This window comes from Trichoplusia ni, chromosome 21, assembly GCF_003590095.1.
Source record: "Trichoplusia ni isolate ovarian cell line Hi5 chromosome 21, tn1, whole genome shotgun sequence".
NCBI lineage: Eukaryota > Metazoa > Arthropoda > Insecta > Lepidoptera > Noctuidae > Trichoplusia > Trichoplusia ni.
In genome coordinates this window covers 3,635,605-3,650,952 of record NC_039498.1, presented here as the reverse complement: position 1 = coordinate 3,650,952, position 15,348 = coordinate 3,635,605, and the positions used below count along the sequence as shown (strand labels likewise).

At 39.3% G+C, this 15,348-nt stretch overlaps 1 protein-coding gene across 7 annotated transcripts in view; it reads left to right on the top strand.

The window, feature by feature from the left end:
* LOC113504247 (potassium voltage-gated channel protein Shaker) overlaps positions 1–13,553 on the top strand; it is a 290,148-nt gene extending 276,595 nt beyond the window's left edge. For 4 of the 7 annotated variants that reach the window (XM_026886442.1, XM_026886446.1, XM_026886444.1 and 1 more), the window contains exons 3-6: positions 5,959–6,062; positions 6,278–6,439; positions 6,516–7,159; positions 7,853–9,679. In XM_026886442.1, coding sequence (XP_026742243.1) covers positions 5,959–6,062; positions 6,278–6,439; positions 6,516–7,159; positions 7,853–8,286 — 1,344 coding nt within the window. In that variant the 3' untranslated portion in view covers positions 8,287–9,679. Of the gene's footprint in view, positions 1–5,958; positions 6,063–6,277; positions 6,440–6,515; positions 7,160–7,852; positions 9,818–10,111; positions 10,310–12,186; positions 12,411–13,233 lie in introns of those variants that run through there. The other 3 variants (XM_026886443.1, XM_026886445.1, XM_026886448.1) reach the window with 2 other exon arrangements.
* The last annotated feature ends 1,795 nt before the right edge of the window (positions 13,554–15,348 follow it).

The following is a 15,348-nucleotide window of genomic DNA, read 5'->3' as shown; positions in this document are numbered from 1 at the left end:
CTGTTTGTGCATTATTAAAGCTGAGTTCTGGATCGGAGCTGTTTCTTTGAGTTTCGCAGACATCCTTTTATGTGTTCCGCAGTACAGGTGTACTTGTGAGATTCCGGGACGTTTATCCGGCGGGATCTGCGCCCCGGTATTCGAGCCCCGGTGCTCGCGTCCTCTCTTCCTTGACGCTTTGTTCTTCTCGTGTTCGTGTTGGCTCACAGGGATAGTTTTTAACGAGACTCGTTAATTAACTTGTGACTGGTTTGTCGTTTTAACAGAAGCTTGTTGAGGATGTCGGAAGTTCAAGCTACTTTATAAAAAGAAAACTTAAATACTTTGAAAGCAGTTTTTGTGTCAAGGTCAGACTATCACAGCGTGTTAATGTAGGTGTTTCATCAACGCATTAGACTAGATTGCAACGCATTGTTAATGTTGATAATAATATAATTAACAGCATAATAATATAGCATTTGACAAGACTCCTTCCAGGCATTTAAATTCGAATTAAACAATGGTTTTAACAAAGCGGTGATGGAAATAATCACTAACGTAGTTTAAATAAATAAATAATTAAGAACGATGAAACGTTAAGTTCACCGGCACTCAGGTGGCCATCAAAGCCGAGGTGTTTACTGGCCGCGGAAAGCACCAAACACACGTTTAACGAGTTGTGCGTGGAGCTGTACGCGTATGGAGGAGGCATTATTAATGGACTGTCTTCGTAACTGGCTGAAATTAATAGGCCATCATTAATATGTCTATCAAACTCACTTAACGTAATTCTATACAGACGAGTAATACTTTTGTTAATATAATACAATTCTTCTAATTGTCGAATTGCTTTCAATTTTAAACTGGAAAGCTCCATTTTTTTATCCCAGTCGCGGGACGTTTCCAACATCTCCAGCAAAATAAGCGTATTTCAGCCGCCATCCTCCAATAAACCCTAATAGGTTCTGGTGAGATTGAGCTAACCCTATTTTGTTAAGAAAACAGGATTAAACCCCACTGTACGTTGCAGTTAATTGGATTCTTCAATAATGTTCGATCCATTAATCTTCTAAGCGGACCTCTATTGAATGGTTTACAGTGTGTCAGGGATGCGACCGATATTTAATTGAATAACCATTTCGAAACTAATGATTTTGTCGAGATATTTTTTTCTGCCGGTTTGTATTAACGGAACTTTCCGGTTTCGTACAAACGACACGGTCACATGTTCAGTTCTTACTCAGAGTTGCGAAACGGGAAGTTGTTGATTTCTTGACAAAAGAAACTCCTTTCCGAAATTTCACCCCGTTACCTCAAAAACGAAGTCAAAAAGTAGGCATATTGTGACATTTCGGGTCAATGTTACATTGTTCTCAAGTTGGCTGAAAACGTACAAATTCCTTTTACTTTTCGTAACTTTAAGAGTTTTTCCAAATGAAGTGTTTTGAATTCCAAACAAAGCGTCACGTTTTCGTCCACCCCGTCACGAGTCGGCGTAAGCTTTTGTGGCCACAAAGATTATGTTTCGAACCCCACCTGCCATCGATTTTCTCCATTACGCAAAGTTGTGTCGCGTGTCTATCCACACTCATTTGGTCTCTCGTCGTTGGTCAACGACTCGTAATTATGGTGCCTACCTGTTGATATATAACCATTTTGCTACCTTGTTAGTAAATAATGCTTTGAAGTTCCAGTAACTCTTTCAAAACGGAAAACTACTCAACGTCCGCAGTTTCGTAGACGTCAAATAGGCAGTTAACATTTTACTATTCCCGAAATACGTCAAAGTTGAAGCTACCGTTATGCAATCGGCAATTATAATTTGACTTTCGTTTTCTTTCCGACGAACCATCTTTCTCTTTCTACGCGAGACCCGCGTCTTGGTCTTAGTGACATAGGTCCATGTCGGGTAGTGGTGTCTGCTATTTTAGGCTAACAAATGCCTTGTCCTTTGAATTAGCGTGCGAGGTGAGCTAAAACAGTAAACGCGGGGCAGTCACATTACACGGTTTTGACAAATTGCCTGTAAGTGCTGTACATTACTGCGCGTGTGGGAGTTACTGCCGCACTAACGTTTATAGAAAATTTTCAGTCCGTGACTTATTGCCTTAACGTTTACATTCCGATTTCCGTTTAGTGCACTCTGTTGCTAAATTGTAGAGGCTTGGAGTGAGATGACGATACTATAATGACTTTTATTTGAAAAAATGTGATCCAGATTCGAGGCATTTGCGAATCTGAAATGTTGTTATGAATAGTGATGTGATTGTGCAATCTATGTCGGCGTCGTCGGAGGAATGTTGATCGGATTTCGTAATTGTAACTCTGATAATGTAATAAACGTTAATTCGTTATTTATGTGTCAAACGTAGGAGTTAAAGACGTTCAAACTATTTCAAAGTACAACACAAGTCCGCAGTGTGTAATATAATGTGAACGCACGGTATGCGTGTGAGGCGCACGCGCCGCTGGCAGGGCGCGCGCGCAACAACATCACCGCGCGTCACCCGCAGCATATAAAAAGAAATCCGACCTTAAAACCTGGAACCATTCGCGGTTTGCGTTTACAACGGAAAATTAATTAAAATCTCTTCATAAAAGCTCGCTGCAGTACGACGTACAACTCGCTCCGCCCTTGGGGAACACACAATAAAATGTATTTTTGGATACGCCCATTGCCAGCCGCGGAGTTACATCCGCGCTGCCGAAAGAAATACTGTGTGAAACTTTGGATCCACAGAAAGTGAATGTACGCTAGTTAGCTTGTAAATATTGATTTGATGAATATCGCCGACTCCCATCGGCGCTCACCGGTGCGTCCTGCTATTCTTAATGAGCGTCGCCACGCAACGCCTCTGTACGAACCGCTTCCAACCGGAATAGGGTTGTCGCACTTCACACCCACACGCACGTATATTCCAAATTAAACGCTCGTTCATCAATCTTGTGCGCTACAGACATAATTCGCATTGTCAGAGCGAGGAAACATTTTCGTAATTCCCAACGTCTCTTTTGTGTTTACTTCTATTCTGTTTTGCAAATTGATAACTATTCATATCAACGTGACGTCACTGTAAATTTATTCTCTCCTATAACTCTTTCTTTTAGTAATCATATGGTATTTTCTTCACGTTTGGCAAAGAGGTCTAATATCACCAACCGCGTCAGACAACAAAAGGAAATAAAACATATTAAACAGTTGCGTATCGAATATTACCTTCATTTCTGTCCCTCTCAATATCCATTAAGAGACTATCATACCGTCATTGATCACGTCTCAAATTCGCGCACCATTTACAGACGTTTACCCCGTACTCGATATGTAGACTGAAATATGTGTGAATAATGTGGTTTTCGAGCCTCCCCGATCACTGCCACCTGTTGCCGTCAATAGGCTTCCGTTACCCGGTCATACACCTTGAAAAATGCCCTCACCTTGTACGTTGAGTTCATCGCGTATGCACTAGTACACTGTCAATCAAGCGATCGATACTTTATTAATATGAAGGCGAATATGAATGGGGAGAAAACGGGACTGTGATAAACTTCTTGAACTTGAATATAAACACATGTATGTAGAGAAGATTAAACGTTAGACTGTTTATTAAAGGTTGACTGCACTGATAGCCGAGTGGTGTAATGAAATAATTTGTTGTACAATTAGTGTAGGTTGTGAGACATTTCCTATCTTCCCTAAGAAGAAAGTTCGAAACAAACTTAAGGGTCGCGGTCTTTTAAGTCTACCATGCCAGATCCACAATGCGTATGGTATCACGGCTTTGATCTCCACGTAGGACAAACATTTATGTAATCTACGAATGCTTTTTCTGAGTCTGGATATCTTTAAGCAGGTGGCTTGAATATTTGTAAAACTCCTCGCGGCACGAGGATTACATACATAACCCTTTGAGACGTATTAAAAAAAAAGGTTTCTCCGTCTTCGACTACAATTGAGCCAGTTCATCTCACTGTGGGCGTATATTTCAATTAAAGGATTGACTGCAGAGTATTTGTAGACACATAATCGTACTGAAAAGCTTGTTCTCCGAATTGCTTCCAACATCAGCAGATGTATGCTACTTTAGTATTGTAAAATAGATCCTTAAAGTGAGTTGTTGATCTCATATATTAGATTATATACTTCAAATGTGCTTATCAATATTGTAAATAGGCTAATTAATTGTGGTCTTAACAATGATTTAAATTAAAATGAAAAACAATGATTTACTTGAGAAAAAAAGAATTCCAGAATAATAAAGCGTTTACTATTAATAACTATCATTTAATAAGGCAAAATACATAAAACATTTGAACCATTTGGCCACATTCGGCCTGCTGGTCTAATGGTTGGGGGTCTTGACCGCCAGTGGCGGTGGCGGTGGTCGTGGATTCCCGTTCAACCCCGGGACAAATGTTTGTGCGATGAGCATGATCTTTGCTTATACAAGCTTGCTTTGTTTAACGCTCGAAAGCGTCTAATGAAGAATTTACATTAAAAAAAATCTACAACTACGATCAACTACAAAATTAACGCTTTACTTTCTTTTACAAATCAGTCTACGAAACAGCCGCACCTACTTAAAACCTATTTAAGTACACTATCGATTTCACGATCAAGGTTTTCTTTGCAATCTACGGCCGTACGTACACATCAAAATGACACTACAAATGTCTTGTAACGCACTTAAGACGGCACTGACAGCCCGTCATGTAACAATATTTATGTGTTCGAATTTCATAGACAAATGAATTTCTAAAAACAGATGACTGCTTAATGCACTTCAGATACCGCCCTCAATCTGTCTCCGATCAAAATATATGTGTGTTAAGGTTCAGTTACAGTCAGAATGAAAAGTAGAAGACCTTTTAACTAAAAACTTTTTTATGATTTTCTTCAATTATAAACAGTCACTCAGAAGCTGCACTACAAAAATAAAGATAGAAAAGAAAGGAAAATATTGCAGATATGAAAGACTATTTCCAAATTAGGTGACATTCTGACCTTTACACCGAAGGAACTTGACCGTGAAACTAAAACGAATTTATACGAACTAATGGAGTGCGACTATATCAGACGTTACAAGAGAATGCACTAAAGTAGTGGCACTTCTAGGTCAAATGTATTCACGTTGAATGTCGCGAAATTGAATATTCGATGGCTCATCTAATTTGCGATCGGCGTTTGTTGATCTCGATTGTAAATGGACTATTTATTGGCTTCAGTTGAAGAAAATTTGATACTAAATTAGAATTTTAAATGTAATTTTGTTAAAGAATCTTTGCCTAGCTGTTACAGTATAGAAACAGTCAACAAGCTAGAAAGATAGAAAGAAAGTTCGGAAATATGCAGTACGTTCTATTGGTACTTCGAACCTAGTCCGACATTTAGTAAAATTCTATATTTTCAATATCAATGCGAATAATATTTTAGGTTCACTGAAATTCGCTCACTGCATTAGAAATAAGTAAGTGTGCAGTTAATGTAGCACGAACACAACCGCGGGCGATACGTATCTAGTTTATTACGTTAGGTTGTCTGCCTTGCTAGCACATGTGGGCTGCCAAGTCCGCTTCTCGGGAGGGCGACACTTCCAGGGCTGCCGGCTTCTCTTCACACGTGGTAGACACAAATAAAAAGTTCAAGGGTGTTACAATTTTAGCATGAACGCTCCTAATGTTGCGTAAGTTTCGATGTTTGAACGCGCTTCGGGAATGTAATGAGTTTTGACATGTTGGCCGCCGGCGGCACTTTGTTTATGGTTAGTCGACGGATTCTATACACATGTGTCTCGGGTTTGAGATTATATTTTTTAATTAAGGGCTATTCAAACAACGTTGATATTCGTAAAGAGGGGTTAGATTTACACATACTAGTATAATTGATGTTCACTATAAAAAAGTCTCCGACGTAGTTTCGCTAGGATGACTCAAAATATAGATACCAAGTAAACATGTCTAATAATGTCTATTTCTTCGTAGGTGAGCGGGCTGAAGTTCGAGACTCAGCTGCGAACTCTCAACCAATTCCCGGAAACCCTTCTGGGGGACCCATCTCGGAGAATACGCTACTTCGATCCCTTGAGGTCAGTATCACCTTATTTCATTGTTCTGAATATAGTTATAAATTAAGCAAGTTAGACTAATATTGTTATACTACATACTTTGTGAATTAATTGAATTGTAAATCATTTTTGGGAAACTAGAATAGAATTTTGATAAAATGCCTGAATTAATTTATGGCCTTTACTTGGGCAGTTTCAGTTTAATATATTAAGAATCTCTTTATGTCTGTTAACAGGAACGAATACTTTTTCGACCGGAACCGCCCTTCATTCGACGCAATCCTGTATTACTACCAAAGCGGCGGCCGCCTGCGGCGCCCAGTAAATGTACCTTTAGATGTCTTCTCCGAGGAGATTAAGTTCTACGAACTCGGAGAACAGGCCACCAACAAATTCCGGTGAGTACTGCTCCCTGCACCACGTCTGCTTCATATAATGCACTACCTAGTAGTAACCTATTAAAACCCTTTACAGTGAGGATGAGGGCTTCATCAAGGAGGAGGAGAAACCCCTCCCCTCCAACGAGCGCCAGCGCAAGATCTGGCTGCTCTTCGAATACCCCGAGAGCTCCCAGGCCGCCCGCGTCGTGGCTATCATCTCCGTGTTCGTAATCCTGCTGTCCATCGTCATCTTCTGCCTGGAGACCCTTCCGGAGTTCAAACACTACAAAGTCTTCAACACCACCACCAACGGCACTAAGATCGAGGAAGACGAAGTCCCCGACATCACCGACCCGTTCTTCTTGATCGAAACGCTGTGTATCATCTGGTTTACATTCGAATTGATAGTGCGGTTTCTGGCGTGTCCGAACAAGTTCAATTTCTTTAGAGACGTGATGAATATTATAGACATAATAGCCATCATCCCCTACTTCATCACCTTGGCGACCGTGGTTGCCGAGGAGGAGGACACTCTGAACTTGCCCCGCGCGCCAGTATCTCCACAAGACAAGTCCACTAACCAAGCCATGAGTCTTGCAATACTACGTGTTATACGTCTCGTGCGTGTGTTCCGTATATTCAAGTTATCTCGGCACTCAAAGGGCTTGCAGATCCTGGGGCGCACACTGAAGGCTTCGATGAGGGAACTCGGCTTATTAATATTTTTCTTGTTTATCGGTAAGTTCCACGTTGCATTTGTTACTCTAACCGACTTTAACTACATCACGAATATTTTAAAACCAATAATTAACAAGCAAACGACAAAAACCAACACCTTAATTAAAAACAATTATTTTAACATAAGTAGTCTAGTTATCAATCCCACTAACCTTATCAATCTTGTTCAAAGTCAAGAAATTCGATTTATTGGAATCCTTTAACAAGCAGTCTACTAACTTCCCCCAATCCATTCCCATGGAGAAGGTAAAGAATTCCATCGGAATTAATTTATTAACTCGAATTAATAAATTTGTAAATGGTTAAGTATCTCACTGACGGCAAGAAAGATGTTAGGATGCGCGTTGTTAAGCAGCAGAGCGAGCCTGGCCGGGCGGCGTGTACCATGGCGCAGACAGCGCCCGAGACATTACGGTCGCTGGTGCACAATACACTTTGTGTTCGCAGGCGTCGTCGTGTTTTCGAGCGCTGTTTTTTTTGCCGATAAAGACAGGCACGACACGAATTTTGATTCGATCCCAGACGCCTTCTGGTGGGCAGTTATTACGATGACTACGGTCGGATATGGAGACATGAGGTAACCCGTGTCGCGCCGCTACCCCGCCCTGTCCACCCCGCCCTCGCCGCTCGCAAGCGCTCCCCGCCAATGTATGTCGCACTGTATTCTCCGTTGGTGTGTGCTTGTTCTTCAAGGTGTGGTGCTGTTTTCATCCGCGGTGTACTTCGCTGAGGCGGGAAGTGAGAACAGTTTCTTCAAATCCATACCAGATGCGTTTTGGTGGGCGGTCGTGACAATGACGACCGTAGGATACGGAGACATGACGTATGATACAGCGACTTCACCCAAGTTTCATCTTTGCCATCTCGTCATTTCATTTTTCCTACAACCTTACATTGGCATATTTAACACAATTGTGATTCCTTTTGTCACATCATGTAACTACATATGCTTCAGTTTGATTTTATCGTCGGTTCGCTTAGAACTAAACCGATCACACGTTTTATTCACCTTTTTACTGAGACTTTTGCACGTTCGGAAACGTTCCTTTTTGTCTTGTTATTATTTTAAACAGTCTTCGTGTCATGTTAATTTTTCTGAACTTTTACAATTTTACATAGAAGCTTAGTTGTAATATTTTCCATTGCCAAGACACGTACACAAGTACCACAAGTCCTGTCGTCGGTGTGACTATCGCCCCTCCCAAAGCGTATTCTATAATAAGAGAGAGAACTGCTTTATGTGTGCACTTGAAGTGAGGCGGCGTGCGGCCGCGCGGCGCCGCGGCGCAGGCTCGGCTGCACGACCTCCACTTGAAGTGTCTCGTTGTATCCCGACCACTTGTCCACTGTCGAATGTTGCTCCTCTGTATCGCTTCCGCTGAACGTTCTTATGTATCCTGTCCGATGTTACCTGTTTCGGTGTTGTGGCTATTACAAACTATGTTACAGACGTTAGCTTATCGAAAATGGTGATCCATGTCAGATGCACACGTGATGTGACCGAGTGGATTTTCTTCTTCATAGTGTACATTAGATCTGTATTGCTTGTGCACCCAGTGTTCAAACATCATCGCAACTATCTCTCTCTAAGTGTTGGAATGTTCTGCAAAGCTCTCCCAGTGGTAAAATCTACACTTGAATGCTACTATGTAAAATTGATGTTCAGATTGATTCATTGCTTGTTAATGTCGTTGGCTTCAAATCATTAGCTTTTTATACACCATTTTCGATATAGATACATATATGTTTAAGTTTAGCCGTGATAATATCGTTTGCATGACTGTGAAGTCGTTAATGTAGGTTTGATACCATGTCCGTGCTCGTAGTTATATGTTATAGTGTGTGTCCTCCTAGGTTCTATTCTATTATTTTTATGTTTTCACCAATTTATTTTAATTTACACAAAAAGTTCTTTGAAAACCAAGCCGTAGATTAGAAATGACCTGGGAATTGATTTATTTCTAAAAAAAACAATTACCTAGAAATAAATTGAATTCTAAGTGCTTTTTTGAAATCGACGTTTTGGTTTTCTATTTGGACGTCAACGCTAGCGTTAAACAAACTGCATTGCAATAAACATATCAAGGTTACACAGATGATGTAACACGCTGGCGAGCGTGGACGGTGAAGGATGAAATTGTATTGCTTGCGCCCTTAATTATGCTCAGCGAATGGTCTCGACAAAATAAACATGTTTAACCATACTGCCAGATATTCCTTGTTGATTTTGTTTCTTCACTTAATTCTTATTATTTTAGTAGAATATAGATAATTCAATATTCATATTAAGTATATCTCCGACGGTACGTATTGAACATATTAACGCATGAACATCATCAGTCGCGTTTATGTTTATTAACCAAATATTATTTAGTTGGATCATCTGTTTGTTTGGTTTTTAACGGAGGCGGCGCGTGGTGCAGTATTTTGATGATCTGTTTTTATGGTATAGGCCGGTGGGAGTGTGGGGCAAGATCGTTGGCTCGCTCTGCGCTATCGCCGGTGTGCTCACCATCGCATTGCCGGTTCCCGTCATCGTGTCAAACTTCAACTACTTCTACCATCGCGAGACTGATCAAGAAGAGATGCAGTCGCAGAACTTCAACCACGTCACCAGCTGCCCTTACCTGCCCGGCACTATGGGCGAGCCCTATCTAAGTAAGTCCATGTTCATCAACACCGCCATTAGATGTAGGCCGTTACACTTTTCAACATTCTTGTGCGCTGGCATTGTTGGCTTCTCAAGCGAATGTTGACAAATGTAATATTTAATTTCTAACTTTTAGATGTAACAATGAATCGTGTTCAATTTATTGTGATTCGTCCTTTTACTTTTTTTTTATTCACGGCATGTGTAGCTTTTCAATTTGGATTTCAAACTGCATGATTTGAGTTTTACTTTATTTTATTATTTTTATTAGTTTCTTTTATGTTGATTTTCGAAAATTTCAGGTGGGAAGGACGATGAAAAGGACGAAGTTTGCAGTGATCAATGACTGTATGACAGTGTTGTTGTTTATATTATTTTTATTGAGGACTAAAATAATCGCCAGAGACGATATTCGTGATATTACCGCATAAGGGACGAGCGAGTGCACTGTTTTTTTTTTTTGTTTTGGTGTAAATATTTTTAGTTAGTAAGAGATGTTAAAATAATGAAATAAAAAAATGTTATTTATTTTCTTTATAGTTATGTTTGAGTTTGTTCGGTTTATATTATTTGTACTTTGTCTCGAGCTGAGTAGATCCATATGTTTTCGTGAGATGAGTTATTATAGAATACGTGGCATCAGTAGCTGTCACATAAATCACTCAGGATCTCGGTTGATCCAATGATAGCCGTGTAATTTACGATTACTTTTACAGCGAAGAGTTAACCAAACCAGTGGAGCTTTATATTTCAAATATTGAAAACAAAGAATATAATAAAACTAAAAAGTAAAATTCACGCGGTTCCTACTTATCTGCACAACTCTTCATTTTTTTAATTCTTATCTGCGTGAATCACTAAGTGCCACGCTTAATTCTCTCAGTGACTCAAACAATCAGCTGATCCTTATATTCTTAGATACAAAACATTCGAGTGTGATAAGCAAATAGTGTTAGCCCGTCACATCGATGTCTAGAATAGGTATCACATGAACTCCCTATTTTAGTTACTTGGCCATCACATTCAAAATCGTCCATTCAATCGGCCGGCGTGGTATGTGATTGGGCCTTGTCATTATCTAAACACACGCACCGAAATAACTGGCAGACTTTTTTTTCTTTCTCTATCTACATGAGACTACGTTCGCTTTTTAAATGTAAGTATTGTTTTCTTTTTTATTTTCGTTTGTTTATTTTGTACCAGTGCATAAGTGACGTCGTTTTCAAGCCCTGTTTTGTATTTCAGGATATTTATTTGTGTACATCAGTTTGGTTTACTTTTTCTAGCGCAATTATCATTTGTCATCTAAAACATTACACCCCTGTTTACATTGTAATGGAAGCTAATAACTTATAGTCGAATACATCTGAGTTATGCTTTGACCACAATTTACATAGTTACATAAAAATACTGAAATCACATATTACGAATGTAAATTCCGTGGCAAATGGTAGGTTCAGAGTTGTTAGCCAGTTCTGTTGCCACGAATGTCGATACTTTAACATTTCAAACATTTTTAAAGAAATATTAAAAAGATTTGACTGCTACTCAAATATTCGTTAACGTGAGTGAAACAAATTGTAAATTTAGGGGTAATGTAAATTTAAACCACCTAATTTTTACAACACATTTGAAGTAACGAAACCATAAGTAAACTACTAGTAACACAATAAACTAGTCGTTTACCTACTTTCAAATTGTTCCAAAGACCAATTCAATACTGACGCAACTGGCAGTTACAATGATACAAATAAATAAAAAGGTTTTAACATAAAAAACCGTGCAATAAAATCATGGCGGGCACTAAAATTCGAATTACGAATACGTCTCGTTATTGGAACGCTGCGTTGGACGGGCGTATGTAAAAAGCGTAACGTTGGTTACAATTAAGTTGTAAATCATTGCCGGCCGAAGTCGCGTGCTATGGCAGGTCGCCAGACTCTACGCTCAATGTACTTCGATATTTTGTTTGTGTTTATAGTATTGGCTAGAACCAATGTTTTCTTACCACAATTAAATGAAAGCGATTGAATAGTGCATAAAACTTTTAAATCTGTCTGCTAACATAATATGGATTCAGAATATAGGTATGCCTTGTTTTCTGTAGTAGAGAGATATTAACTTTCGATTCAACGTAGCTAAATAGAACGAGCTAATGAACCCCTTCTTAGTAACAACACTGGATTCATCAACTGCTGTAGGTATCATAAGATTAGATTACAGACTTCTATAGTTTCATCGGTTTGTCCGCCCTTCTGCTGTGACCACACATAACCAAGCTTTAATCTAGAGCTCAAATAGATCAAATCATCAGAAAAAGAGAAGTCTCTCTGAGGTTGTTTGTATCATTGAAAGCATATACGAATCGCGAGGACAGTTTCAGGGCCTATTCAAAAGAAATCGTCGGTGAGCGACGACTCGTCATCAGAGATGATGGAGCTGGACGAGGGCGCGCTGGTGGCAGACCCTCACCTGGAGCAGAACCTGCGGCGCCTGCAGGAGGAGGAGCGCCTGCTGCTGGAGCAGCAAGCCGTCATGGAGGCCGGCGCGGTGGACGACATCGCCGCGCTCGAGCACCAAGACGCGCTCCGTCTGAATCACGTACGTATCAACTAACTATTTACACGTCAAATATTCCTCGGTTAATTTCGATTTGGAAATTGAAAATGTAATTATTTTCATAAAAAGGTGTAACCATTTATACACGAAATTTGTAATTTCTGGTGACACACACTACTCTCCTAAATGAAATAACACGTCAATCTGTTTCTCTTCTTTATTGCAACAATCAGATAAGTTTCAAGATTTTTTTGTTTCAACTTTGACGAGATCAAAGGTTGTATTGACAACTGTCAAAACAAATTTCATTATTCAGTCAAGTATACAACATGCGTTTCATGTTCATCATTTATTCAAACAATGACACGTCATTGTTTCGAGTTCCGAAGAAGTTATCGTTTAAAGCTGCCTCGTTTTCGAAAAGTTACAATTTCCTTATTATATAATACAGGTACGTTTAATTTCACCCTTTAGCCCATCCATGTCAAAGAAGGTTGGAGTACTGTTCACTTCAAAGTACTCTGAAAGAGCTCTCCTATATAAGTGGATCTCAAGAAGCTTAAAGAGTAGCGTCGTCAGCTTTTCTTTACAAGTATTCAAATTTCCCTTGTCCTGTTAAATCCGCGATAAATGTAGGTACTCCATTTATGTTGGTAAAAGAATAGTTTAGACTTACAACATTGTTAAAAAGTAAACAGTGCTACATACATTCGTTTATTCACATATATCATGATGATTGAAGCAGCATCTGACTTACAATTATATTTGTGAAGACACAAAACAAACACTGAATTAATTTTGCAAAATAAAACTAATAAATAAACTGAGTAGTCCAAGATATGACGTGTATTGCGTACGGCTCCAGCTGCAGCAGGCTGAGCTGCAGAAGCAGCAGGCGGCGCTGGCGCAGCGGCTGTTGCGCGCGCAGGCGAGCGCGGCAGGCGAGTCGCTGGCGCAGGCGGGCGGGCCGGCGCACGGTCGCCGCGAGACCACCGCGCGCCGCCGCGCCACCTGCACCGTGCGCGTCAACAACCTGCACGCCGCAGAGGCTATTGAGACTGACGTCTGACTATCAGGTTAGACTAGCCGACAACACCCACAGCCAGGTCATCATCCGTCATCCTTCACACATATTTAACGCTTTACTGGGCTACCCTCGTAAGGACACTTAGTATTTACAAAAAAAAAATAAGCATTTCATAAATAATCATACGTTATAAAAATTCATGCCTTAGGAGGGTGCGCAAACAATGTATTAAACATTATTGCTTGGTAAAGAGTTAATACAATTATCCCATGTCAAACCTTTTATCCACTCGCTCCTGTCACTCCAATTTGCTATTTAGCTACTTGCCAATAGAAAGTCAATTTAGTTAGAACAACATTTTTTAGAATCAAATAAGTATATTCGTCGCAAAATACATTTATTGTAGACGAAGATAGACGGAGAAGAGTTTAGTGGAACAATAGAGCATCGTTCTCAATTTCTTGTTAAAAATCATATTTAGTAAAAGATCGCTATCAAAATAAGGAAAAAATATTGTAAAACGAAAGAGGCAAAGTACAAAATAGGTTGTTGATTTGGCCTGTACAAAGAGCACATCAGTTCGGCACATTGTCGCACATCGCCCCATGACCCATACCGCACGTTGCGTTGTATCGTGTCTGCCTCATGCCGCAACATGATACGCTACGTAACATGTCTCACTAAACGATCGCGCTTAATCAAACATTTTGCATCCTACCGGCAATTCAAGCCGAGAGCTGTAGAGTTAAAAGCTTCTATTTTGAACAATTTTATGTAAATATTTGTAATGTATTTTATAACACGTATTCAAACTTATTCCATTTAAAATATGCCTAATGCAGTAGAATTCAAAGCTTACTTTTCTATATTGGTTGTAAATTTTTGCATTTTATATTGCCTTTTAAAATTTTTGATCTACTGAAATATTCTACGCTGTGTTTTTGAACGAAATAAGTACTGCGTACTGAAAACAAACCGATTCTATCCAAAGACATAAAACAAGTCACAAAAACAATTCTAATTGAAGAACTGTGCCCGAAATTAGTATTGACAGAAAATATACTATATTCTGTTATTTAGTTTTCCATTAACTAGATAATATGTACGCATACCAAGTCTTGATGTACTCTTGAACCATAATATTTGATGAGCTTCACTAAACTATGGTTACATTATCGTTATTTTAGAGTTAAATCGCTGGAATAGATTCAGTGATAGTAGTAAATAAGACATGGCAGAAACATCAAAGATAGGAATGATATTTCAATTACGATAATCCCTACTAATGTCCATGTGAATGTAAGTTTGCTTGTGTTGCTTCCACGCGAAAAATACTTAACCGATCATCGTGAAACTTTGTACACGTCTTCTTGGAGTGATCAAAAGTAAATTGGGTTACCTAGTTTAAAAAAAAACAGGACTGTGTGACAGCTGGTTAAGTTGTAATAGATCGAACTTCAGTAGAACTAGTAAAAAAAAAACAAAATAAAAAAAAAACAAATAAAATCAGTTAGCATTTTCGACATATTTTCTATACTTATAGACGTTCTCGCTGTGGCTAATATAAACTGTACGTATCAATTTTAAAATAACTAAATTTGCCTTTGTGAGGTGCTAATTACAAACTGGGGAACACGTTCAAACGCAAGGCAAACACTATTCTAATTAGGTACGTGTGTTAGTGCTTGGCATCAAAGAAAACGAATTATTTGGTATTTTCACGAGAACACACCGCGCCGTAGTTCGCGAACTGGCGCCGACACCTAATTAACCAACACTTACATATTCAATGAAGCGACACTTTGAAGTTACGATTGCTGTATCAAAGTGAATACATGGAAATTCAATTAATTGAACAATTAATTTCCGATCATTTCCAGGCACAAATCCTATTTTAAATTCCTTTGAGGATGCAATACTAAAATTGTACTAGAATTGTTTCGAGAATGTATC